This window comes from Pelophylax lessonae, assembly GCF_965119305.1.
Source record: "Pelophylax lessonae genome assembly, chromosome: 5".
Lineage (NCBI taxonomy): Eukaryota > Metazoa > Chordata > Amphibia > Anura > Ranidae > Pelophylax > Pelophylax lessonae.
Window position 1 is genome coordinate 461,136,452 of NC_138772.1, and position 27,174 is coordinate 461,163,625.

Consider the following 27,174-nt stretch of genomic DNA (forward strand, 5'->3'; position numbering starts at 1 on the left):
CACTTACAGGAGCACTAGATTGTCCCAATAAGGGCTACTGATCTCATGTGCTGTGCTTAAAACTGCTAAATTATATATCCTTTTCTAACATCAGATGTTTATCCAGTTCTGGAAAGCACCCAGAGAACCCTTTAAATGTATATGGCCAGGTAAAGAATAATTTTGTTGGACAGGTGACTCACAAACGAACAAAAGCCACACTGTCCATTGTGCAGTCTTCTACTTTCTATGAACTCTACATTTACAATCATTAACTGAGAGCAAATAAAGGGTCATTTAAACATCAGAAAACAGCACAAGTAACAATAGTTTATCTATTTATAAGACGGATACTGCAAACTATTTATGTGGAGCTGGAGTCCAAACGATGAAGTGCAACCCCATAAAACCCCATTCTTCTTTGTAGGAGTTATAAGCATCTAGTCATGTGAAATGCATAAATGTTCCTGTATACTAATGTAACCCCAACCATCGACAGCCAGATAAATACACCCAAAGAGTTTACAGTATTACAACGGGCCATATTTATCCAGATCTGTAATGTGGATGATGCTCATAAACATAGAATTTGATCTCAATTCTGTCTTCATGGTAAAAAATGTAAAGGATCAGAACACATCTGTTCTCCCATACTAACTAATATAAAGTCATAGAACTTTAAAATAATAACTATTGTCAACAAATAGTATTTTTTACAATGGATCTAAAAAAATAAAATTCATGTCTACATGAGGATACCTGATCCAAGGTAGCTGTGGACAAACCTGTTGGTACCCTTCTACAAAAAAAGAAGAACCCACAATTTTCTCTTAAATCCCCCGAACAGTAATTGGCATCCATCACTGTTTATTCCATATTTAATCAAAATCACTCTTTGGTTTTGGTTAAACAGAATAACTTAAAATAACAAAACAATCCTAAAATGCCATAGACAAAAATATTACCTGAACATTTTGTTGCACAAAGTTTAACCGCTTGCCGACCGCCGCAAGTACATATACTGCAGCAGTCAGCCCCGTGCAGGCAAAGTGACGTATGGCTACGTCACTCGCCTGCGAGCCAATAGGGGACCAGCGCGCGCCGCTGGAGGCACGCTCCCACCCCCGCCTCGCTCACTGTGCTCCCCACCGGTCACTCGCGATCGTCCGTTACAGAGGGAGAAAGGCAGGCGGCTAATGTAAACAAAGCCACCTGTCATTCTCCCTTGTGTAAGTGCAGAGATCATACGGTCCTGCTATGCCGGATCGTATATCTCTGTAGTTACACAAACAGCCACATCCCATAACAGTTAGAAGCACGCCCCTAGGGACACACTTAACCCCTCCTTCTCCAATAAAGTTAACCCCTTCCCTGCCAGTGTCATTTTTACAGTAACAGTGCATATGTATAGCACTGATTACTGTAGTAATGTCACTGGTACCCCCAAAAATGTCAAAAATGTCAGTCAAGGGTCCGATCTGTTCGCCGCAATGTCGCAGTCCCGCAAAAAAAAAAAAAATAATCGCACAGGTGATCAAATACCACCAAAAGAAAGCTCTGTTTGTGGGAAAAAAAAGGACGTCAATTTCATTTGGGTACAGCGTCGCACGACCGCGCAATTGTCCGTTAAAGTCACGCAGTGCCGAATCCCAAAATACCCCCTCGTCAGGAAGGGGGTAAAATCTTCTGGGCTTAAGTGGTTAAAGCCTCGCATGCACAATGAGAATAACGAACGAATAATCATCCAGTTGTGTTTTTCTTTTGCATGCTACAGAAAACTAAAGTGGTTACTAAAGTTATGAAAATTCTCATAAGACAGAAAACAACCTCAGAAAGTGTAGCTGCTGACTTTTAATAAACACACACTCACCTGTCCCACAGTCCAGCCATCAGGAGACTCGGTTCTCTCCCTGTCCTCCGGCATCTCTAGTGTGGGCACCCGGCTGTGACAGCTTGCGGCTTCACACTGCACATGCGTGAGTAGCGCTGCGCGTCCTGAGTGGACGGGCAATCTTCTGGGACCTGTGACATGTCAAAGAAGATTGCAGGAAGGGAGGGGAGAGGAGAACTGCCACTCGAGCCACCTAGGTGGCACGAGAGGAAGTGGGAGAGGGTACCAGTCAAAACTAGGTACCAGCCTTCCCCCCCCCCCCCCCAAAAAAAAAGATGACATGCCAAATGTGGCATGTCAGGAGACCTTAAAGTAGAAGTTCCACTTTTGGGTGGAACTCCGCTTTAAACAGGATTTATATTTATAACATATGATCTCAATCAGCGCAGCCAATACCACAAAAAATCCCAAAAAATATTTTAAAATATTTATACAAATTTTGCAGCAAGCTATAACACTAAATGGGTCTGACAATGATGGGTCCAAAGATTTCATCCCAATACCTAATGGCAGTCAGGGTGCCATTGTGTCTAGCCTGTAGAGGTCTGTGCATTCCTGCATGGATATGCCTCCTCAGAACTTCACTGACCCACAACCAAACCGGTCATGCTGAACAATATTCCAGGCAGCATAACATTCTCCATGGCTTCTCCAGACCCTTTCACGTCTGTCACATATGCTCAGGGTGAACCTGCTCTCATCTGTGAAAAGAACAGGACACAAGTGACGGACCTGCCAATTCTTCTGTTCATAGGCAAATGCGAATCAAGCTCCACGGTGCCGGGCAGTGAGCACAGGGCCCACTAGAGGACGTCGGGCCCTCAGACCACCCTCATGAAGTCTGTTTCTCATTGTTTGGTCAGAAACATTCACACCAGTGGCCTGCTGGAGATAATTTAGTAGGACTCTGGTAGTGTTCATCCTGTTCCTCCTTGCACAAAGGAGCAGATACCGGTCCTGCTGATGGGTTAAGGACCTTCTTTGGCCTTGTCCAGCTCTCCTAGAGTAACTGCCTATCTGGAATCTCCTCCATGCTCTTGAGACTGTGCTGGGAGACACAGCAAACCTTCTGTCAATGGTATTGATGTGTCATCCTGGAGGAGTTGGAATGCCTGTGCAACCTCTATAGCAGGGATCTCCAAACTCCGGCCCTCCAGCTGTTGAGGAACTACATGTCCCACTAGTGAAAACCCCAAATTCAGTATCTCAGAAAACTAGATTATTACATAAAACCAATAAAAAAAAAAGAAAGATTTTTATTACAGAAATGTTGGCTTACTGAAAAGTATGTCCATGTACAGTTTAGTATGCACTCAATACTTGGTCTGGGCTCCTTTTGCATAAATTACTGTATCAATGCGGCATGGCATGAAGGCGATCAGCCTGTGGCACTGCCGAGGGGTTATGGAAGCCCAGGTTGCTTTGATAGTGGCCTTCAGCTAGTCTGCATTCTTGGGTCTGGTGTCTTTCATCTTCCTCTTGACAATACCCCACAGATTCTCTATAGGGTTTAGGTCAGGCAAGTTTCTGGCCAATCAAGCACAGTGATACCATGATCAATAAACCAGGTATTGGTACTCCTGGCAGTGTGGGCAGGTGCCAAGTCCTGCTGGAAAATGAAATCAGCATCTCCATAAAGCTGGTGAGCAGAGGGAAGCATGAAGTGTTCTAGAATTTTCTGGTAGAGGGCTGCGCTGACTTTGGACTTGATAAAACACAGTGGACCAACACCAGCAGATGACATGGTGCCCCATTGCTGATTGGAATTTTTTTTTAAATAAATTTACTTTAATTACCCTGCTATTGTTGGCACCGTCTGAACATGTTAGTTATCTGGTTGTGACTAATCATCAGACTTTCTGAATACTTTTCCAACCAGGAAGAACAAACATGTGGCTCAGGAGATCTGACAAGGCTTGCTGCATGACTGTTCAGGGTCAGAGATCTTGAGAGAACTGAAGCCAGAGGATCAGCATGATGAACAGGCAAACAGCATAAGAAGGTTGTGAGCCTTGACATTCTACTTTTGTTACATGGAATGTTGGTGCAGGGTGTCCCTCCTTTGATGCCTGCTAGTGAATTAGTCAACACTGTGAACCTGAGAAATATTATAAATGAACAAGATAGAGAATTTGCACCATTAACTTGGCAAATTAGTCCAAGCAGCCTAAATATGATGTGTTCCCCATACATCGAATCAGACAAGAGTCATTAGGAAGTCCTTAGAAGAGACAGAAAATGCAATAAAAAAAATCAATACAAATAAACATCTGAAATAAAAATGATTCTAATTTAAACAAAAAGTAAAAGATCAAGTATATACAGAAGTATACGGCTAGACTCCTTAATAGGCAGACATTTGTACGTATCTAGCTAATGATTACACAGCCTCCAATCAATACGGCAACATTACTGAAGGGAAGACGGATATCCGATAACCCTTAGTACTTGTTATAAAGATTTCTCTCTCTAAATACAAGGACAATAAAAGCATTTGCTGCTAGCTGCAACAGATGAGATGATGCTATTAGATTGCCTTTCTAATGACCGACATTCTTTGAAGGCTATTGTTAGTCAGAACATATTTTTAGAAAAGATCAGGACCAGCAGTATTTAGATTAAACTCAATCCCGTGTGCAGGAAATGTGCCATGACCACAGATTTCAGTGCATTGCAATAAAACGATAACTTCTGTGTCAACAATTCCATTGTTATTGTTATCTGCAGCTTTCAATCCGGCCCCCCCTTAAGAGTCAGTTCACACTATGGCGACACGACTTCGGGGCGACTTGAAGAAGTCGCCGTGCACTGCGATTTCGGCGTGGCTTGCACTGACTTCACATAATGGAAGTCAATGCAAGTCGCTCCGACTTTGGCCAAAAGTAGTGCAGGAACCTTTTTCTAAGTCGGAGCGACTTGAGTCACTCCTATTAGAACGGTTCCCATTGCACAGAATGGAGCACGACTTGTCAGACGACCAAGTCGGAGTAGTGTGAACCGGTAGTAAAGCGTTTGTTACCCAAAAAAAACCTGGCTGATCCTGCAAGTTTATACCCTCCCTTCAGTACACTGACCACAGTGTATCATGGCTGCTGAGCCCTGACACCGTGGTCAGTGTACGTGCATCTTTGTTTTCTAAGCCTGTGTGCCTCCATCAATGTGTTTTATGAAAAAAAATAAAAATTCTGTGAATACCTTATTTCTGTGTGCTGCTTTGAGATCATGTAATGGGCTCTCTCTCCCCTCTTCTCCTCCCCAGTGACGTTAGCAGGGGAATCTCGGCCCCTGCAGCTGTCAGACAGGGAGAGGAGAGAGCCAGCCAGTCACATGATAGCCAAGCAGCACATTAAAATAAAGTATTCGCAGCGTTTTTTTTATAAAACACATAGAGACACACAGGCTTAGAAAACAAACAGGATTATAGGAAAGTCATACAAGTGGCTTAACAACCACTTTAATCACTTCAAAACTGGACACTTTCACTCCCCGTCCTGCAATTGTATGGCCAAACAAAACTGTACCCATATGAAATTATTATTTTTTCCGCACAAATAAAGCTTTCTTTTGCTGGTATTTAATCAACACTTTCATTTTTTGCTAAATAAATTATAAAAAAAGGACAAATATTTAGAAAAACACAAAAAAAAAAAAAACATGTTTTTCTTTATTTCTGTTAAAAAGTTTGCAAAAAAATCTTTCTTCATAAATTTAGGCCAAAAATGATTCTTCTACATTTCTTAGATGAACATAACCCAAATCAGTGTATATTATTTAGTCTGTTAGTAAAGTTTGGAGGCTCCGTTCACATACTGGCGTGTCGAATCGCGGGCAGAATCGCCGTGAATGTTTGCAAATCGTGGGACGCCCGTATGATTCCCATGACTTGCAATAGCACCCCAAACGCGGTGCGACTTTCCTCCGTTCACATCCTGGCGTTCTGAATTGCAGGCAGAATCGCGGGATGCCCATGCGCTTCCCGTCACTTCCAATGGCACACTAAACGTGTTGCAATTTTGCAGCGATTGTTGCCCAACGAATCTCGGTAAAATAACACAAACAGAATCACGGGATGCCCGCCGCCCAAAAGGAGCTCTTGTACTTTTTTTTTTAGACGACAGGCTTCCTGTGATACTGTTTGCGCGATTTTACCGCGATTCATCGGGCGACAATCGTGGGAAAAATGCGCCGCGTTTGGGGTGCCATTGAAAGTGACAGAAATGAAAACGGGTGTCCCGCGATTTCCTGTGATTCGAGATCGTGGACAGAATTGTGCCGATTCTGACCGCGATCTGGAATGCCAAGATGTGAACGGAGCCATGGAGTCCACAATTTATGGTATATACAGTATATCTGAAAATCGATCATTCTTGATGTACGGACACCCTATCTCCTTTCTTGAGGCCTGAAAACGCCAGAACAGTACAAATAGTCAAATAACCAAAGTCAAATATCCAAAATACCCTTTTTTGGAAAATAGACAGTCCAACGTATTTTAGTAAGAGGCTTGGTGAATTCTTTTGAAGCTCTAATTTTTTGTCACAAGTTTTTGGAAAATGGAGAGATTAGAGAAAAAAAAAAAAAAGTTTTCACAATGTTTATTTTTTTTTCTTTTTACATACGGTCACCAGTGCAGTACAGCGTCATCATAAAACTGGTGTGGCAGTATGTACTTTAAAAAAAAGAGTGGTGTCCCGTCATTGGCGTCAGTGAGGGGGAAGGAATGGTGTCCCGTCATTGGCGTCAGTGAGGGGGAAGGAATGGTGTCCCGTCATTGGCGTCAGTGAGGGGGAAGGAATGGTGTCCCGTCATTGGCGTCAGTGAGGGGGAAGGAATGGTGTCCCGTCATTGGCGTCAGTGAGGGGGAAGGAATGGTGTCCCGTCATTGGCGTCAGTGAGGGGGAAGGAATGGTGTCCCGTCATTGGCGTCAGTGAGGGGGAAGGAATGGTGTCCCGTCATTGGCGTCAGTGAGGGGGAAGGAATGGTGTCCCGTCATTGGCGTCAGTGAGGGGGAAGGAATGGTGTCCCGTCATTGGCGTCAGTGAGGGGGAAGGAATGGTGTCCCGTCATTGGCGTCAGTGAGGGGGAAGGAATGGTGTCCCGTCATTGGCGTCAGTGAGGGGGAAGGAATGGTGTCCCGTCATTGGCGTCAGTGAGGGGGAAGGAATGGTGTCCCGTCATTGGCGTCAGTGAGGGGGAAGGAATGGTGTCCCGTCATTGGCGTCAGTGAGGGGGAAGGAATGGTGTCCCGTCATTGGCGTCAGTGAGGGGGAAGGAATGGTGTCCCGTCATTGGCGTCAGTGAGGGGGAAGGAATGGTGTCCCGTCATTGGCGTCAGTGAGGGGGAAGGAATGGTGTCCCGTCATCGGTGTCAGTGAGGGGGAAGGAATGGTGTCCCGTCATCGGTGTCAGTGAGGGGGAAGGAATGGTGTCCCGTCATTGGCGTCAGTGAGGGGGAAGGAATGGTGTCCCGTCATCGGTGTCAGTGAGGGGGAAGGAATGGTGTCCCGTCATCGGTGTCAGTGAGGGGGAAGGAATGGTGTCCCGTCATTGGCGTCAGTGAGGGGGAAGGAATGGTGTCCCGTCATCGGTGTCAGTGAGGGGGAAGGAATGGTGTCCCGTCATCGGTGTCAGTGAGGGGGAAGGAATGTTGTCCCGTCATTGGCGTCAGTGAGGGGGAAGGAATGGTGTCCCGTCATTGGTGTCAGTGGGAGGGGATGGTGTTTCATCATTGGTGTCAGCGGAGGGGGGAGGAGGAAGGGGGGTTGTGGTGTCCAATTATTGGTGTCAGTGGAGGGGCTGGGTGACTTTTCATAAAAAACGTATATATATATATGCATTATAAAAATCAGGGTGTGTATGCTTGTATATGTGTCTGTGTGTCTTTTCCACTTTTCGTCAATGAAAACCCCACACTGGGTACTTAAAGCTGAAAAATCAATGTAACATTGCAAATGGATAAAACTCACCGTAAACTTGGCTCGTTCTTCCATTACTTCATATCCTAAAATGGTTGGAGTTGAAGGCCTTTCCTCCAGATCAACTGAATTTGGTATGTGTTCATGTTCCACCGGTCGGGAACTGTACTCTACTGACGAGTCAAACTTAGTCCTGATGAGAGGGCTGCCGCATACAGATGAAGTGCAGCTCATATGATCGGGTGCACTCAGCTTCTTGCGCCCTCTGGGATCTTCATGTGGCTCCTTTGATGAGTTTGAACCGGTTGAGCTGCTCCCAAGCGAGGAGCTCCTTTGGCTTCTTGTTGTAATGCTGCCTGCAGAAGAATTTCCTATTGGCACAGGCACAGGCACAAAAGGAGTTGCCATAATTGCACTTTTCAGCTGTTTGACTGTGCCAAACGACACCACCCATTTAACAAAGCATTCTGGCCACACAAAAATGCAGAATCTGGGGGAAAAAAATCATACAGAAAAGATTGTGAAATGGATTGTGGAAGTATGCAAACCAAGTTTTTATGTTAATTCAGATTTTTTATAGGTTGTGTTTAGAAGTGACAATAATAATAAAAAAAAAAAAAAGAGACTCTGTCACCAATATAAAAAAAAGTGGCAGATAAAAGCAAAAATATTTCACAAGTATTTTAAAATGGTTACAGTTTTTCTTTGCTTAAAGTAGAACTATAGGCAAAACTTTTTTTTTCTCTCATTTTGGATAGAGCAAGGGAGGATTGTAATCCCTGTCAATTTTTTTTTGCCATCTTTGTTCCATTTTCCTTTACTTCCTGTTCCATAACCAAACAGGAAGTAAGAGGAAATTCCTGCAAATGAAGGGAATTCCTTGGGACCCCCAGGTCACCAGAACTAGTGTCCCCCTTTGGAAGATTTTCCCTCTATTACTTTTCAAGGGACAACCCAAAATGTTGGATTTTATTTTACTTTCACTTTCAATGATATGATAAACAGGAAAAATAGAGAGGGTGCATTTCCTTAATAGGTTCATAGACAGCAAAAAAACTGACAAGCGTTCTTAGCCCTCTCTACTCCATCCAAAACTTAAAGAAAAAAAAAAAAAAAGTTTTGCCTTTAGTTATACTTTAAATTATTTTTTATTCACTTGCCAACCAGCCACAATAGAGTGGCAGGTCAGCTCTATTGCGTGAAACGACGTAACTGTACGTCGTTTTGTGCAATAGCCAGAGGGGGCGCGCTTGCACACTGATTGGCCATAGGGGGAGCCAATAAGCAGGCCCAGCAGACGCGATGTCCGTTAGCCACCCGCAATCGCTCCCCAGAGAGGTAGAATGGCGGTCTGCCGATGTACACAAGCAGACCGCCGTTCCGTCAGGGATGAACACAGGGATCTTGTGTTCCTGCTAAGCAGGAACAGGGATCTCTATATTCATCCAGTGAGCCCACCCCCACACAGTTAGAAAGCATCCCCTAGGGACACATTTAACCCTTTGATCGCCCCTGGTGTTAACCCCTTCCCTGCCAGTGTCATTAGTACAGTAATGGTGCATATTTTTAGCACGGATCACTGTAATGACACTAGTTCCCAAAAAAGTGTCAAAAGTGTCAGATGTCAGATTTGCTCGCTGCAATGTCACAGTCCCGCTAAAAATCGCTGATCGCCACCATTACTAGTAAAAAAAAATTTAAAAAAATATCATAAAAATATCCCATTGTTTGTAGACACAATTACTTTTACACAAACCAATCTATTTACGCTGAATGGGATTTTTTTTTTTTACCAAAAATATGTATCAGTATACATATTGGCCTAAAATGATGAAGAAATTAGATTTTCTAAATTTTTTTTTATTGGATATGTTTTGTAGCAGAAAGTAAAAAATATTGTTTTTTTTTTTTTCTCAAAATTGTCAGTCTTTTTGTTTCTAGCGCAAAAAATAAAAACCGCAGAGGTGATCAAATACCACCAAAAGAAAGCTCTATTTGTGGGGAACAGCGTCGCATGACTGCGCAATTGTCAGTTAAAGTAACAGTGCAGTTTCGTAAAAAATGGCCTGGTAATTAATCAGTAAAACTTCCCGGTCCAGAAGTGGTTAAAGTACCACTAAACCCACATCATGAAAAAAGCTATCAATAAATAGTCTATTACATACTCCGTCACTAGGAGATATGTTTTCTGTATTCTGCAAAAAAAACCTGGTTGATCCTGCTGCTCTCTGTCTCCCCCTTCCTGTGAATGTCCCCAGCTAGAGATTTTGCAAAGCAGTGTTGGCAGCTCTGCACATGCACCAGTTTCCTCCTATCAGATCTGAGCAGCCCATGTGACTATAAAGTCACACATGTATGCTTATACACCGCAGAAAATGCCTCCCTCCTCCTTCATGCTCACTAACCAGCTAAACACAGTTGGCGGGATATTACATGTAGATTGATGGAAGCTTCACCTCCCTCTTATTCTAAGACACAGGCTGGAGGGGCGTGACACAACCTGTGACTGGAAGAAATCTGCCCACACCATGTTTTTTCCACAAAATAATAAAGATTTGATTTCAAATATATATTTGTATGACAATCTACAACTGTTTATTTATATTTACTCTGTATTCCAAATTATGGTTTGCAGCAGAAGACTAAAAGCTCCTCCTGCTTATGGTTCCCTGCAGATAAGGCTGTGAAAAAGCAATGTGACAGCTGTATATTGATTAGGAAAAAGCTACTTAGATTTTCTTTTTATTATTTAAATAATTACAGTGCCATCATCCATTTATAGAAAAAGAAGGGACAATGTAAATAAAACAGTATGCGTTTTGGAATCACTTGCTTACCGGGGCAATATCCCCTTGCCTTTCAAAGCAGCTGATCAAACAGGGAGGGTGTGTGATCAGCTGCTTTCCTGGCTGTAACAATTCCCGAACTGGAAGTGATAAAACCCTTGTCACTTCTGGGATCATTCGTCGTGGAATCCCTTTTACATGAAAGCCAATCACCGGAAGTAGAAATCGATACCAGGATCATGGCTCACGGTGGCAATCTGACCCGGAAATGGGAGCAAGTATGTGTCTAAACCAGGTGCACACTCTCCCCCCCCCCCCAAAAAGTGCCAAATATGGTAGTGGGGGGGGGGGGGTTAAGAGATTGTAAAAACAAGCGGAGCTTCTTTTGGTTAGAGCTCCGCTTTAAACTCCGGTTTCCTCCCACATTGGCTTTTGTTCAAACTGGCCCTAGTATGTGTGTGCATGTATGAATAGGAAATAGGGACCTTAGATTGTAAGCTCCTTGAAGGCAGGAACTGATGTTATTGTTTAATACATATGTGTTAAGCGCTTCACAAACTGACAGCGCTGTACAAGTACCTGTAATAAATAATAGAAAATTTGACTACTGCAAGAAAGGTTAATTAGCTAGCACAGCCCTCTCCCTTACATGTTATCCCCTCTACTGGGAATGTCTAATTCCTGTCTGTGATGGCCCAGCACCTCTGCCCCTCCCCTCCCCTCCCCTCCCCTCCTTAAGGTAGCCAGGGGAGAAGTAAAAAATACTATAGCATATTACTTCAGGGACAACTCTGCGTCTGCTGGGGGAGCGCTACTTACATTAATTGCATTTATAAATGCAGATTTTTCTTTTTGAGTTAATAAAAAAAAAAAAATTTTTTTTTTTTGCATCCTGACAGGCATATCATATCCCCATTATGAAGAGAATGATCTCACCTACAAATGCCACAGAAACAAAGTAAAACCTGCTGTGAATTCTAGATGTCAGCTATCAGCTTGTTCTTTTAATACACAGGGAGCAGCATATTTACCTTTTCTTCCTATCCATTCTGAGAACCCGGGTGACCTGTCATGCTGTATGCCAACAAACACACTGCTCCAGCTACCAACATATAATTAGGAACTATTCAAAAATAAAAACAAAGCCAGATCGTATATTGAGCAACTCCTATCTAAATAGAAAAGAAGCCAAATTCCAACAGGCATGAATACTTTACTGCACCAAAACATAAGGAAATCCCCGCCATGCAGGCTCGCTTCTATGTCCTGTAAAACAGCCTGTTTACATTCTGGGATCAGTATGGCTCCTGCTGTAATTCCTATAAGTGCTGCAGGTCTCCTAGACCCCAGCTCTGCTGTCATATCTCCGCCTCCTCTCTACCTGACCATTCCCAGAACAAAGCCTGGGGTGGTCAGGCAAATGGAAGGGCGGAAACACGGCCACAGTACTGGGTTCTATGAATCTGCTGCATTAACAGGAAGAACAGTGGGAGCCGTACTAATCTCGGCATGTCAACAAACTGGATTTGCAAGACACTGAAATAACCCTGCATGGCAAAGAAATGTTCTGCTTGTGTAAACCTGGTTATTAAGGCAACTAAATGTTCTGCTTGTGTAAACCTGGTTATAAAGCCTGAAGTTGGGCTTTACAGTAGAACTAAAGGGAAAACATTTTTCCCCATTTTGGTTAAAGTAAAGGAGGGTTATAACACATCATTTCATTTTTTTTTTTTTTTTTTTTTTTGCCATGCCATCTGTCTCCTTGGAGAGATTTCCCTTCACTTCCTGTCCCATACCTAAAACAGGAAGTGAGAGGAAATCTCTTCAAAGTGAGGGAATTCCTGGTCATCACCAGAACTAGTATCCCGATTGGAAGCTTTCCCCTCTGCTACTGTTCTGGATCTGGAGTCAACCCAAGATTTGGGGTTTTCTTTTACTTTCATTTTCAGTGATAACGGTAAATATGACAAAAAAAAAAGGAGGTGAATCTCTCCAATGGGACAAAGACAGCAACAAAAACCGGACAGGTGTTCTACTCCCTCTTCACTCTATCCACAAATAAAGAAAATATTTTGCCCTTAATTATACTTTACGTAAAAAATTTAACAGTGATCATTTTAGAAGCCCAACTCTGGGGAATTACTAAAATCTACCCCTGCAGTGCCACCACCACCATTCCAAGGGTTAAATGCTCATTAACTCTAGGGAATGAGAAAAAAGGTTTATTACCTTACTCATCACACTGATAGGCTTCCTTGACTTGAGCAACCGGTCCCCCAAAGCCTCTTCTATATGGGGCTCCTGCTAGCAGTTGCATCAAGTACAATGCAGGCCCAGCAGCCATGCAATGTAAGAGGGATTTTCCACAAGTCGGAAAGGAGCAGATTACCAGAGCAAGAACTAAGGTAAGTACTACAAATTATTCCTCATCCGTTAGAGGTAATGAGCATTTACCTCTAGCGTTTGGGGGGGGGGGGGGGTGCAAGGGTACATTTTTTGTAATTCCACAAGTTGTGCTTTAACACATGATAAAACAAGGAAAAAGATAACCAAATCTAATATAAGAGATGAGTAACACTTAAAGCGGAGTTCCGGCCTCAAAAATGACTTTGGGCCATCCGCTCGCTGACATTAACCTGAAAAATAAATGGATAGTCCTGATTTTTTTTTTTTGTTTACTTACCTTGTTTTTGAAGAAAGTATACTTCCCTTCCTTCCACTTCCTCCCTCTGCGGCAAGCGCCGTCACTTCCTGCTTGCGATGACTCCTGGGAGCTGAACGTCATCGCTCCCAGGAGTCAATGCACCCGTACCGGCCCCACACGTCAGTTCCGGTGCCCAGAAGCTGTGCAGGGATGACGCGCCTGCCCCGGAAGTGACGAGCGGGGCCGGTGAAGGGCATTCCGGGACGAAGAAGACACAGAAGAGGATGCCCTGGCTTCAGCTGCCCACACCTGAGATGGCAGCGCTGGACAGGAAATTTTCAAGGTAAGTTTTTCTTCTAAAAAGGTAAGTGCGATCGGGGACAGTTCAGAGGCTATCATTGTGGAATGTACTAGCCCTGACTGTCCCGGGGGTATATTTTTCTAAAAAACTTTTCCGAGGCCAAAACTCTGCTTTAAAGAGTTTATAAACCCTCTTAGAACTTTCACCTATAGGTAAGCCTTTAACCACTTTACCACCGGAGGATTTTGCTGTCTTACGTCCAGGCCACTTTTTGCGATTCAGCACTGTGCTAATTTAACTGACAATTGCGCGGTCGTGCGAAGCCGTACCCAAACAAAATTTACGTCCTTTTTTCCCCACAAACAGAGCTTTCTTTTGGTGGTATTTGATCACTGGTGCGATTTTTACTTTTTGCGCTATAAACAAAAAAAGAGCGTAAATTTTGAAAAAATAACAATATTTTTCAAATTTTTTTATATGAAATTCCCCCCCAAAAAATGTAAAAATCTAAATTTTTTAAAATTTTTGGCCAATTTGTTTTCTGCTACCTATGTTTGGTAAAAATAATCACAATAAGCATATTTTGATTGGTTTGCGCAAAAGTTATTGCGTTTACTAAGGGAAAGATTTCTGTCATTTTTGGTGTTTTTTTTTTTTTTTTAACGAGTAATGGCGGCGATCTGCGATTTTTTTTGCGGGACTGCGACATTGCGGCGGACAGATCGGACCCTTGACTGACATTTTTGACACTTTTGGGGGTACCAGTGACATTACTACAGTAATCAGTGCTATAAATATGCACTGTTACTGTAAAAATGACACTGGCAGGGAAGGGGTTAATTTTATTGGAAAGGGAGGGGTTAATGTATGCCTGGTGCTTACTAACGTGTGTGGGGAGGTGACTGAGTGACAGATCGCAGGTTCAGCTATGCTGAACCCTGCAATCTGTCACTGTCTGTCACTTACACAAGCTGGCGGATCTCCAAACTCGATTCCCCGACGATCGGGGAAGAGCGGCGGTGATCACCGCCACTCCTCCCCTGGCCCGACTCCCGCTGTGACTGAATACAGCTGGAGCGAGCCTCCGGCGGCGCGCGTGTGCCGCCCACAAGGGGAGGAGTCCAGCAGCGTAGGTCTATGTCGCTGGACGGGAACTAACCACTTTGCCGCAGTAGAGCTCGAGTGAGCGGTCGGCAAGTTGTTAAAAAGTCTTACCTATAGGTACTGTAAATATCTCCTAAACTTGTACCGTTTAGGAGATATTTACTTTTAATGCAGCCGATGACCTCATCTGCGCATGCGCTCTGAAGGAACGGCCATCTGTGCCGTTTCTTCAGAGCCCTGTCCTGTGAACGGCAGCTCCCAATCAGATGGACGGAGGACGCAAACCAAGCAGGACGGCCGAACATGTCAGCCATCCTGTCGCTGAGCGTGCAGCACTGTGGGGGCTTCGTTCTAAGGTAAGTATTTCATAATGAGCTAGTATGCGATGAATACTAGCTCAGCTCATTATGACTGTCTTACATGGTTTCTTTTTTTCTTCATTTTTTTTAGGGGGGTGTTTACTTCCTCTTTAAATGAGGAGGCAAAGAGGCAGAGCCTAGCCGCAGCTCTGTGTCTGAATGGACACAGGGAGCTCTGGCTTGGCTTGGGTGCCCCCATAGCAATTGGGTGCCCCCATAGCAAGCTGCAGGAGGGAGGTGCCAGGAGAGCCGAAGAGGGATCCGAGTAAAGGAGGATCTGGGCCACTCTGTGCAAAACCAACTGCACAAAGCAGTTAAATATATAAGAAAAAATAAGATTAAAAAATTCGACTTTAGAATCACTTTAACTTCCTCCATGTATGATAAGAAATGTTCAATGTATAACCTCTATCGTTTACCATGAATACAGAATCATTATGAAAACATGCTGTGCGGTTCAGACAAAACAGTTCATTCCCAATTTCCAAGGATAGTCCACTCCCGTCAAAATCCAATGTTTTTTATGTAATGACATATGTAGATCAGGGTGTCCTAGCTAGGGATCGACCGATTATCGTCAAAGCCGATATATCGAGGGCCGATCTGCATTTTCCCCGATATATCGGAATCGGCCCCTGAGGTTACCGATATTGCCAATATTTTGGGAAAGTGCTGTACCGGAGTGATGCCTGCAGCTAGAGGCATCACCCCGGTACTGGTGTCCATAGCCGACGGTCGGCTGTCTTGTAACGACAACCGATGCGGCTGAGAACCGCTCGGCTGTTATTACAAGGAGCAGGAAGGGACGCCCCCCCCTTCCTGCGGCTCGCTCGTGTCTCCTGTCCCACTGGGAGACCCGGGCATCCTACCTGCACGGCCACTTAAGACCCGATCAAAGCCGCATTCGGCTCTGATCGGGTCTCCATGTAAAAACCCAGAAGTGATGTCATGACATCATTTCCGGGTACTCGGCGCCAAATTAAAAAAAATGCGAGCATTCAAAACAGCAAAACTTGGTGTTTTGAATGCTTTTAAAGTGCAGGGGAGGGGTTTGGGGGTCTTTTAGACAGCTTTTCTGTGTCGATTTCAGAAGAAAAAAAATATCAAAAACCATTCTGTCAGTACAGAATTTCAAGTTTCTGCCCCTGGCCTCCCCTTGTCAGATAATCCAGTTGTTAGGTCTCATGACAGCAGCAATCCCAGGAGTTCCATTGGCTCAATTGCACTCCAGAGCCCTTCAGTCTTTTCTTCTCAGATGTTGGGATCGCAGAAAGGGATCCTTGAGCGATTCAGCTTTCCGATATAGGTTTCTCTGGGTCTTTTCTGGTGCGAAAATCCAGAACATCTGCGAATGAAAGTTACCACAGATGCCAGTCTTTGGGCTTGGGGAGCTCACTTAAAGAATGGCAGGCTCAAAGACCCTGGTCACCAGAGGAGGGGGCTCCTTGCAGTAGAGAGAGTGTTGTTAGCTCTCGAACCAAGAATCCAGGCAGGTGAGCTGATGATTTTTTCAGACAATGCCACAATGGGAGCATACCTCAACAAACAGGGGGACACCCACTCAAACAGTCTCTTACCCTTGTCCCAAACGATCCTGCCCTGTGCAGAAAGTCGTATTGCCTCAGGACTGTCCACATCAATGGCACAATAAATATTCTAGCAGATTATTTGAGCTGAGTAAAAGTCAGCAGCACCAATTGGGAATTGAACATGGAAGTCTTCCAGGAGATTACAGGGAGATGGGGGGTACCCTCTGTGGACCTCTTTGCATCCAGCCAGAACACGAAGCTCCCAGCCTTCTTCTCACTGGAAAGAGAGATGACGGCATTGGCAATAGATCAACAGATGCACCAACCTTTCCATGGAGTTTCAGTCTCCCTTATGCCTTCCCGCCAATTGCCACGGTACCTCGAGTGATCCAAAAGATTGTTCAGGAACAGGTGGAGGTAATTCCAATAGCCCTTGGTGGCTCAGAAGGAGTTGGTTTGCGAATCTTAAATCCCTCTCCATCGCTCCCCCCCCCCACCCCCCACCCCGGCAGATCGTAAAGATCATCTTCGGCAAGGGCCAGCGTTCCATCACAACCCTCAGATTTACCAGCTGACAGCCTGGAGGCTGAGCTGCTCATCCTACAGTTATAGGGATGTTCAGAAGGGGTTATTAGTTCTATTATAGACAGCCGTAAATTGGTCACAAAAAAAAATTAGTGCAAAGTCTGAAAGACATTTGTAACCTGGCAGAATAAGGCTGGAATTTGTTCTCCTATTCCCTGTACCCTGGATTTTTTACAGGAAGGAGTTGAAAAGGTTCTGTTAGTACCCTAATGCCCCATACACACGTGCAGATTATCTGCAGACTTTTGTCTGCAGACTTACCTTTTCTATGTAGTGCAAGGGCCTGCCGGATTGCATACAAATTGAAAGTGTTTAGGTTTGACCTCATATTATATGGTTTTGGTAAGTCTGCAGACAAAAGTCTGCAGATAATCTGCACGTGTGTATGGGGCATAAAAGTAAAGATTTCTGCCCTGTCACTTTTCCTAGATGTCAGGCTGGCCAACAATCTACTGGTTAAAAGTTTTCTTTTATCTAGAGCCAGACATACTCCTAGATTAGTTGTACAGATTCCTCCTTGGGATCTGTGTTTAGTGCTGAATGCACTTACCAAAGCTTCCTTCAAGCCCCTGAGTGAGATTTCCTTAAAGCGGAGTTCCAGCCCCAAAATCATGCCTGCCGATATTATGGCATCTGCTTCCTTATCCTTTCCTGAGACCGAATTGGATATTCCCGGCATTTTTTTTTTTTTACTTACCTTTTTAGAGAGAATATACTCACCTTACCATCCACTTCCTCCTTCCTCGGCAGCGGCCCGCGCCGTCACTTCCTGTCCCGCAATGCTTCCTGGGAGCTCTTACTCGTGGCTCCCAGGATGCAATGGGCGGTGACGAAGGCGGCCGTCCGCTCCTCTCATCGCGTGATTTCCAAACAGGAAATGACGCGATGTTAGGCGGAGCACAGTACTCCACAGTACATAGTACTGGGCATGCGTGAGATTTCGCGCTGGATTCACCGGCCTCCGCCCACTACAACCAGGAAGCAGGGCAGGCATTTCCCCACAACGGACTCGGCGATCCAGGACAAAGATGGCGGAGCTCACAAGAATTTTTATAAAGTAAGTTTTTATGCTTGCAAACATATTATTACAATGTATGAGACAGGATTAGCAGATGTATAGAGGTCTAAGGGTCACTGTTTGGGGGATATTAAAAAAAAAAAAAAAAAAAAAAAAAAAGATTCTGTGGCTGGAACTCCGCTTTAAAGTCAATATCCATAAAGATAGCATTCCTGTTAGCCGTCACTTCGGGCAGAAGGATTTCAGATTTAGCCCCTTTCCTGTAAGGACCCCTATTTGAGAATTTTGGATGATAAGGTGGTTATTAAACCAGACCCTCTATATTTACCTAAAGGTTTCCTCCAGGTTTCACAGGTTCCAAGAGGCAATCCATCCTAGTTTTTGTACCTTGCCCAGAAATCTGGAGGAGGAGGAAAGATTTAGTTGCCTTGACGTTAGAAGATGCATTCTTCATTATTTAGAAATGACCAGTCATTTTAGAAAATCCTCTTGGCTTCTAGTTTCGTTTAGTGCATCCAGGAGGGGATCTAGGGCATCAAGGAGCTCCATTGCTCGTGGATCAGGGAAACTATTTGTAAAGCTTGCAGTTCTTCAGGTCAGGCCCCTCCGAAAAGGATTAGGGTGCATTCTACCAGATCTGTGTCCACATTGGGCAGAAAAAGCAGGAGCATCGTGGAAAGAAATTTCCAGGGCTGCTGTTTGGTTTTCTCATGCTTTCACCAGGCATTATAGAGTATAAATGCTCTCCAGCCAGGACCTCTCCTTTAGAAGGAAAGTGCTGCAGGCTGTCATCCCTGACTAAGGTATAGAATCTTGCTTATCCTCTCTAAGTAGGTGCCCTGGAAGATGAAGGGGGAAAACCCCCGTTAGACACACCAGTAACGGTATTTCCATAAATCTTCCAGGACAGCATCCGGATTCCCACCCTATCATTTTTTGGACACCATTTCTGACATATAGTTTGGTGGTGGTTACGGAGTTTTTTTCTCTATTTCTCCTCTGCCTTGTGCACATTGGTGGAGGTTTACTTGATCTTCACAATAACTAAGGGTCAGAGGAAGGGGAGGGCTTTTAAATTGTGTCTAATGTAGAAGGCGGAGCCAATCATCTCTCTAAAGTAGCTGTCCTGGAAGAGTCATGGAAATACCGTTACAGGTAAATCTAACGGGGGTTTTCTTGCGCTAAAGGTGCCAATAATGGTTTCAAATTCATTATAAATGTAAATTCATGACATTAAAAAGTCAAATAGAATACAATTATATATAAAAATGTAACTATTTTTTAAAAAACTATAATTTTCGGGTTTCAGCCAATTGCATCCTACATTTGGTTTCAGCGCCGCTCTACCTATTGTTTTTTTTTTTACCATCTGTGTCCCATTTTGGAGATTTTTCTTCACTTCCTGTCCCATAGTCAAAAGAAGTGAGAGGAAATCCCAGGTTGGCAGCAGAACTAGTGTCCCCATTGAAAGATTTCCCCCCTATTCCTGTTTAGGTAACAACCCAAAATTTAGGATGCTTCACTTTTGGTGGTAACAGTAAATAGAACAAATAGAGAGTGAATTTCCCAACATAGGGGCATACAGCAATAAAAACCTGTAATAATCCAGGGCCTGACAAAACCCCAGGTGCTAGGTTGCAATGATGACAAGAAATTTCGTCCTGGCACCCGGGCTGCTGCATGTACCCCGGGCTCTGCTTGCCCATCTGCAGGCCTGGGATCGGCATAGCGGGTGCTGCTAGGTAGCAGGGAAGGAGAATGGACACATATCCACTCACCTTCCCTTCTTGTTGTTGTCACACATCACTTCCAGGTCCCCGTTGACAGTTTTCTCTGCCTTTAGGGTGGGGAAAGAATGTAATGCAGTGCGATGTGTACAATTCAATGGTGCAAATCTTTTAGACCTTGGATGTTTTGTTAAAGAGAACCTGTCACCAAAAAAATCATCACAAAAGGGGACTTTTTGTGTTGGGGAAAAAAAAATAAATAAGTTTTTATCTGAAAAAAAAAAAAAAAAAAAAAAAAAAAACTCAAGTTACACTTAAACACATAAAATACCCCCCCTCCCAAAAAAACAAACAGAGGTCCCGCTGCCCCTACATATACGCACGCGGCGAGGCGCCTACACCTGAAAATGCTGATTGCGATACACATTACATATTGCCGCGCATGCCAGCATGAGAGCAATAATTCAAGCACCAGACCGCCTTTGCAACGCTAAACTGATAACCTATAGGGGGCTTTTAGGCTGGGTTCACACAATTCCAGTGCAGGTTCCTGCATTGCATGTCTCTGGCACGCAGTTCACACTGCCCTTTCCGAACCACTGCGGGTGTCAAAACAAGGTTAATGACAACCCCAGACTGGTTCGCAGATCGCAGTGGGAACTGTGAAATGGTGCTTTTGACAGGCACCCTGCCCCACCTCCGGGAGACAGCGCCGCTGCGCTGTCTCTCGGAAGTTTGACCCCCTCCTCCTTCCCCCGCCGCCAAGCCAATCTAAAAAAGCGCAGCGTGCTTCGCGCATGCGGGACCCGCCCGTGAAGCCGCAAAGGCTTCACTGCTGGATTCCCTCACCGGCAATGGCAGCACCCGACAGCCGATGGAAACATCGGCTGTGGTGCCGACATTGCTGAACTCCAGGACAGGTAAGTGTCCTAATGTTAAAAGGCAGCAGCTACAGTATGGTGGAGGGGAGGGGAGGGGAGGGGAGGGGAGGGGAGAGAGGCTGGAACACCGCTTTAAGGACCAAGCTTATTTCTAACACATGTTGTTTACAAGTTAAAATCAGTATTTTTTGCTGGAAAATGACAAACCCCACAAAATCTATACGTATATATATTTTTTAGGAAAGACTCTAGAGAATAATATGGCAGTTGTTGAAAAATTTTTCCTCAAGCGGTATTTGCACAGCGGTCTTTCAAACGCAATTTTTGTGGAAAAAATACACTTCACTGAATTTTAAAAAAAAAGTTAAACAGTAAAGTTACCCCAATTTTTTTGTATATTGTAAAGGTGATTTCACACCGAGTAAATAGATAACCAAGATGTTATGGTTTAAAATTGCGCACACTCATGAAATGGCGACAAACTACGGTACTTAAAAATCTCCATAGGCGACGCTTTATACATTTTTAATAGTTACCAGTTTGAAGTTCCAGAGGAGGTCTTTTGCTAGAATTATTGCTCTTGCTCTGAAGATCATGGGCGATACCTCATGTGTGTGATTTGAACACCGTTTACATTTGCGGGCGTGACTTACGTATGTGTTCTCTTTGGTGCATGAGCTCACAGGGACAGGGGGCGCTTTAAACTTCTTCTTTTCCTATTTATTTTTTTATTTTTAACACTGTTCCTTTAAAAAAATAATCTGATCACTTTTACTGCTGTCACAAGCAGAGATGTATAGTAACTAAGTAGAACTACTTCACTACTGTACTTAAGTACCAGAAAGGCGGTATCTGTACTTTCCTAGAGTAGAATTTTTTTCTCCTACTTCCACTTTTACTTCACTACATTTTTTCGATGATTTCAATACTTTTTTTTTTTGTGCTGCATAGTTACTTGTTACAATTATAAAAATGACCACTGCAAGAACAGTAGATGGCAGGTTTCATGAAGCTCAAAACATGTGTATTATCAGCGCATACGAAAATAAAAGCTACTGTATGTATAAATAAAAGCTGCATTTGAAATAATAAAAAACAATATGATGTTCAAACTTTTGACTTCTTTCTTTAATAACTACATAACACAGTACTTGTACTTTTACTTTCAGTACTTGAGTAGCAAAATTTTTTAAAAAAACTACTTGCAATACTTAAGTACAAAAAATGTTGAATACTTTAGTACTTCTACTCAAGTCACTTTTTGATCGAGCACTTCCACTTCTACTCAAGTCACTTTTTGATCGAGCACTTGTACTTTTACTCAAGTATGGGTTTCGAGTACTTCATACAACTCTGGTCACAAGGAACATAAACATCCCTTGTGACAGTAAAAGGCAGTGACAGGTACTCTTTATGGAGGGATCTGGGGTCTAAAAGACCCCTCCACTGCACTTCAAAGTATTCAAAACGCACTTTTGAATAATGTCAGTTTTTATTTTTTTTTTTAAATTGGCGCCGTAAGCAGCCGAGTAAACCGGAAGGGACGCCATGACGGTTTCTTGATTGGAGACCTGATCGAAGCCGAATCCGGCTTTGTTCAGGACTCCAACCAGCCGTCACGTTGCTCGGGTCTCCTGGTGGGATGGGAGACCTGAGCAGAGCGGAAGAAGGTTGGGGGGGGTGACGTCACCTCCCGCTCGCTAGAAGACATACTTGCCAACTGTCCCTTTTTTCCTGGGACAGTCCCTGCAAATAGGAGCCTGTCCCAGGTAATTTATATTGTCCCTGGAAGCGCCTGGTAATGGGGCTGCCCATAAATGTTACGCAGAAGTAGTGCAGCTGAATGGGAGAATTTTTCCAACTCTGATACTTTGGCCTTAAGTTTGAAATTCCATTTTTAATTTCCTGTAATTCTCTCTATATTGACTAGACCCTATAATCTGATAAGTAGGTGAGAATAATTATGCAGAGCGGGCGGAGCTTCAGGGGAGTGGGTGTGGTAATTGATAGCTGTGCTGCAAAGTATCCCTGGAATTTTTTTTTTAAATGTTGGCAACTATGTAGAAGAGCGGCTGCTGAGCTGCATCGGTTATCACCCGAAAGCCGACCGCCAGCTCTAAAAAACAGTTGCAGGCATCACCCCGGTACAACCACTTGTTAAAGCCGAGGTGTTTGCGGGAAGTGGTTATATGTGTGCAAAAAAAACCTGTCTGGCTGTGAAAGGGTTAAAGGAATTCACCATCAGGAACAGGTTACATGTTCCACCCATAAGATTTCTTAGTTAAAAAAAAAAAGCTGGCTCCTAGAATCAAACTTGTCAAGCACAGATCTAATCCTTCCACTCTAAAACAAAAATAAAAAATGACTTGCCTTTAATTATTCTCCAACATTACATAGAAGAGGAAGGATAAGCAGTAAAAAGTGAAGCTGTAAGCTGTGCAATGTAAATGGGAACCATAATAAGGAAGGTTTGATCCCTATTTGGTTGCAGAAGTGGAAATGCACTTTGGGAATAAAGTCAGAGATCCTGGGTGATGTCAGCTGACACTCAGGAATGATCCCCCCAGAACTACACGGTCTAATCATAGGACTAAACACATGCAGGGAATACACTGGTTGTCATGGCTCCGTATAGTCAGCACTGTACCTGTCCTGGTCTCAGGTCCCTCCGCTCCCCTCTCTCATAGGAAGGAAAACATGCAGCTTCATCCCCCTGGCCAGCTCACACTCAGCCGTCTGCACGCTCTATTCCTTCTACATCCAAACCTCAGTACGGATCACAACCAAGCCTCCATCTGGCAACAGAGCCAAGCCTCGTTCTGGAACCAGGAAGTTGTACCAAGCCTCGTTCCCGCCGAGTACACTCATAGCACACTCCAAACTAGAAATTGCTTGTTGAATGACAATTAATAAAAACGTAGAGCTTCTTCCACTGTAGGAAATGAAAAAAAAAAAAAAAAACACCTCTGCTTTGTTTAACCAATTGAGCACTGGAAGTTTTACCTCCCTTCGTTACCAGGCCATTTTTTTATACGGCACTGCATTACTTTAACTGACAATTGCGCGGTCGTGAAACGCTGTATCCAAATAAAATGTATGTCCTTTTGGTAATATTTGATCTCTGCGTTTCTAATTTTTTTGGGCTATAAACATAAAAAGACAATTTTGAAAAAAAAAAATAATATAATATGTTTTGCTTTTTGTTATTAACCACTTGCCGACTGCCTAACGCGATCTACGTCGGCGGTCAGCCCCTCACAGGCAAAGTGACGTAGGGCTACGTCACTAGCTTGTGAGGGTCTAGGGAGCGAGCGTGCGCCCCCGGAGGCGCGCTCCCGCGTGGTCACGGACCCCCCCGCGCGTGTGACCAGCGGACCCGATGTCCGCCGGTCACTCGGCGATCGGCGGGGGAGAGGGAGAATGTCAGGCAGCTTGTGTAAACAAGCCACCTGTCATTCTCCTCGCTGTAAAGACACTGATCACACGGATCTAGTATGTAGATCCGTTGATCAGTGTCCTTACAGCTCAAGCCACAGCCAATCACAGTAGAAAGCACGCCCCTAGGGATACACACAGCCCCTCCCTCCCAAATAAAGTTAACCCCTTCACTACCAGTGTATTTTTACAGTAACAGTGCATATGTATAGCACTGATTACTGTAGAAATGTCACTGGTAACCCCAAAAGTGTCACAAATGTCAGTCAAGGGTCCGATCTGTCCGCCCCAATGTCGCAGTACCGCAAAAAAAATCGCAGATCGCCGCCATTACGCGTTAAAAAAAAAAACAACAAAAATGACAAAAATCTTTCCCTTTGTTAGTAAACTCGATAACTTTTGCGCAAACCAATCAAAATACGCTTTTTGCGATTTTTTTTACCAAACATAGGTAGCATAAAACAAATTGGCCGAAAATGTTAAAAAATTTTGATTTTTACATTTTTTTTGGGGGGAATTTCATATAAAAAAATGTGAAAAATATTGCTATTTTTGCAAAATTGACGCTCTTTTTTTGTTTATAGCGCGTGATCAAAAAATCGCACAGGTGATCAAATACCACCAAAAGAAAGCTCTTTTTGTGGGAAAAAAAGGACGCCAAATTTGTTTAGGTACAGCGTCGCACGACCGCGCAATTGTCCGTTAAAGTCACGCAGTGCCGAATCGCAAAATACCCCCTGGTCGGAATGGGGGTAAAATCTTCCGGGGCTTAAGTGGTTAAACATACCCAATAAAAAAAAAAATGTAAAAAAAATCTAATTTCTTTTTCATTTTAGGCCAATGTGTATTCTGCTACAAAATCCCAATAAGTGTATATTGATTGGTTTGCACAAAAGTTATAGCATATACAATTTAAACTATGGGATATATACTGGAATTTTTATAGTTTTGTTTTTTACTAGCAATAGCGGCAATATCGCAACGGACAATCTGACACTTTTGACACATTTTGGGAACCACGGTACGTCATCTGGCGCTGGAGAGCCGCCTTGCCACTGTATATGTAAGTTATATGGTCGGCCAGTGATTAAAACTGGCATATATGCCTCTGTACGGGGCCACTGATAGGGGGGACCACCAGTCCTCTTGGAAGGGGCCCGAGCACACAGGGAGGCTCACACAGGGAGGGGAAATAGTGATGAACCATATTTACATAAATCTTTCTTCAGCAGCTGAAAGCTGATCTCTCCCCCCACCCCCGCTGCCAACTTTTACCTGCTGAGAAAGAGACAGTTGTCCCTCACTAAGGCTCGGTTTCCACTAGTGCGACTTGCGGTGCGACTTGACACATGTCAAGTCGCACAGCAAGTCAAAACCCATTGTTTTCAATGGGGCACGTTTCCACTGCCGCGGCTTCAGTTGCCGCGACCTCAAAAGTAAATCGTGTACTACTTTTGAGCGCGACTTCCCTCTATATATGAGGGACAAGTCTAACTGAAGCCGCGGTTTACTTTTGCTACGAAGTCGTGCTAGAAGTAGCACGACTTCGTAGCCGCACTAGTGGAAACCTAGCCTTATCCTCCTCCCTGTGAGGGCCCCCCTCCCAGCCCTGGCTGTAATGTTAGCTCTGCTCCTGCGTTTGTTATTTGTAACTTTGTTTCTCTCCCTGCAGTTCTTCACTGTACTCCTTGTCCCAGCCTGTATATTGTTTTAATCTCTCTCCCCCTTTGCTCTGTCTTCCTGACACAGTCACAGCTGCATTCCCAATGGGGTGAAGAATTTATTGTTACACCAGTTCCAAAGCTTCCTGTTATTTTGTCCCAGTGCAGTTTAGTGTGCTTCCTGTAGCTGGGCTTTCCACTCCTCTCCCCCAGACTACTTCCTGACCCATGTAACTTTGGTTCTTCTCCCGTCTACACTGTCAGTTCCCTCTTCATCCATGTATCAACTCCTTCTATTTACCCATTTACTAACTGATCTGGCAGTAGTAAACTCCATTTTTTTATCTTGTATCTACAGGTAAGCCTATAATAGGGCTTACATGTAGGTACAGTGAACACCTCCTAAACATAGCTGCCGGTTAGCACTGGCGCATGTGCACTGCGCTCTCAATAGACCGCATACCATCCTTTAAGAGAGCTGTGCTGGGAGCATGACACCCGCGCGCATGCGTGTGATTTACTTAATCGCAGTTTGGCCAAGCGACTGGAGCCCAAGAAACCATAGAGAAGACCAGACAAAGATGGAATCCCTCTTAGTAGTGGAATGAAACTAAACAATGGGAGGGGAGAAGCCGCTCAGGTGTGTGTTCCGAACCTGGTGCAGGTCAGATCCGTAATCCAAGAACTGTAGAAATCCAAAATTTGAGACCGCACTCGAGATATATGTTGAAATCAAAAGATGTCCTTTATTCTTCATAAATGAAATAGACAGACAGTGTGCAGACAGACGTGTCAGGTTGACGCGTTTCACGATGCTGTAGGTCGCTTGCTCTTAACCACACGATGAGATCTCGAAAGTCGGCAAGCATTTGTAGGTAGACAAACAAGTGGAAACAAGGCGGTGTAATCACACACACCTCGAGCCAATTTAATTAATGAAACAAATGAGTGCCAGACTATTCGAAATGTCAAGGTGAAAATTGTTATTGACACATAGAATCCCACCAAGGGGAAAATGTTGGACATCGTGAAAGAATAAGTAAAATATTAAATAAAATCACGTAACATTGTAAAAAATGGAAAGTTGCAATGGGGACACATAAGAATCCTGCTCCTTCAATACCAGTAAAAAGAACCATCTACATAACAAGTGTATAGTTATAATACATGTGAAAAAATGTGAATGGATCCCTCTTTGTAGGGAGGGGGAGACAAAATGTATGAACCAAGAAATAAATATTTTGTATATATATATATTATATATATGTACATGTATAGAAAGAATATATATATATATATATATATATATATATATATATATATATATATATATATATATATGTATAAACACACAACTG

General features: G+C 43.7%; 1 protein-coding gene across 1 annotated transcript in view; it reads right to left on the bottom strand.

Annotated features, from left to right (window-relative positions):
- Positions 1-23,500, bottom strand: part of SNX16 (sorting nexin 16) — a 63,716-nt gene extending 40,216 nt beyond the window's left edge. The window contains exons 1-2 of the mRNA XM_082257765.1: positions 23,368-23,500; positions 7,838-8,276 (exon numbers count right to left, since the gene is read on the bottom strand). Of these exons, the coding sequence (XP_082113891.1) occupies positions 7,838-8,194 (357 nt within the window). The 5' untranslated portion in view covers positions 8,195-8,276; positions 23,368-23,500. The remainder of the gene's footprint in view (positions 1-7,837; positions 8,277-23,367) is intronic.
- Between the last annotated feature and the right edge of the window lie 3,674 nt (positions 23,501-27,174).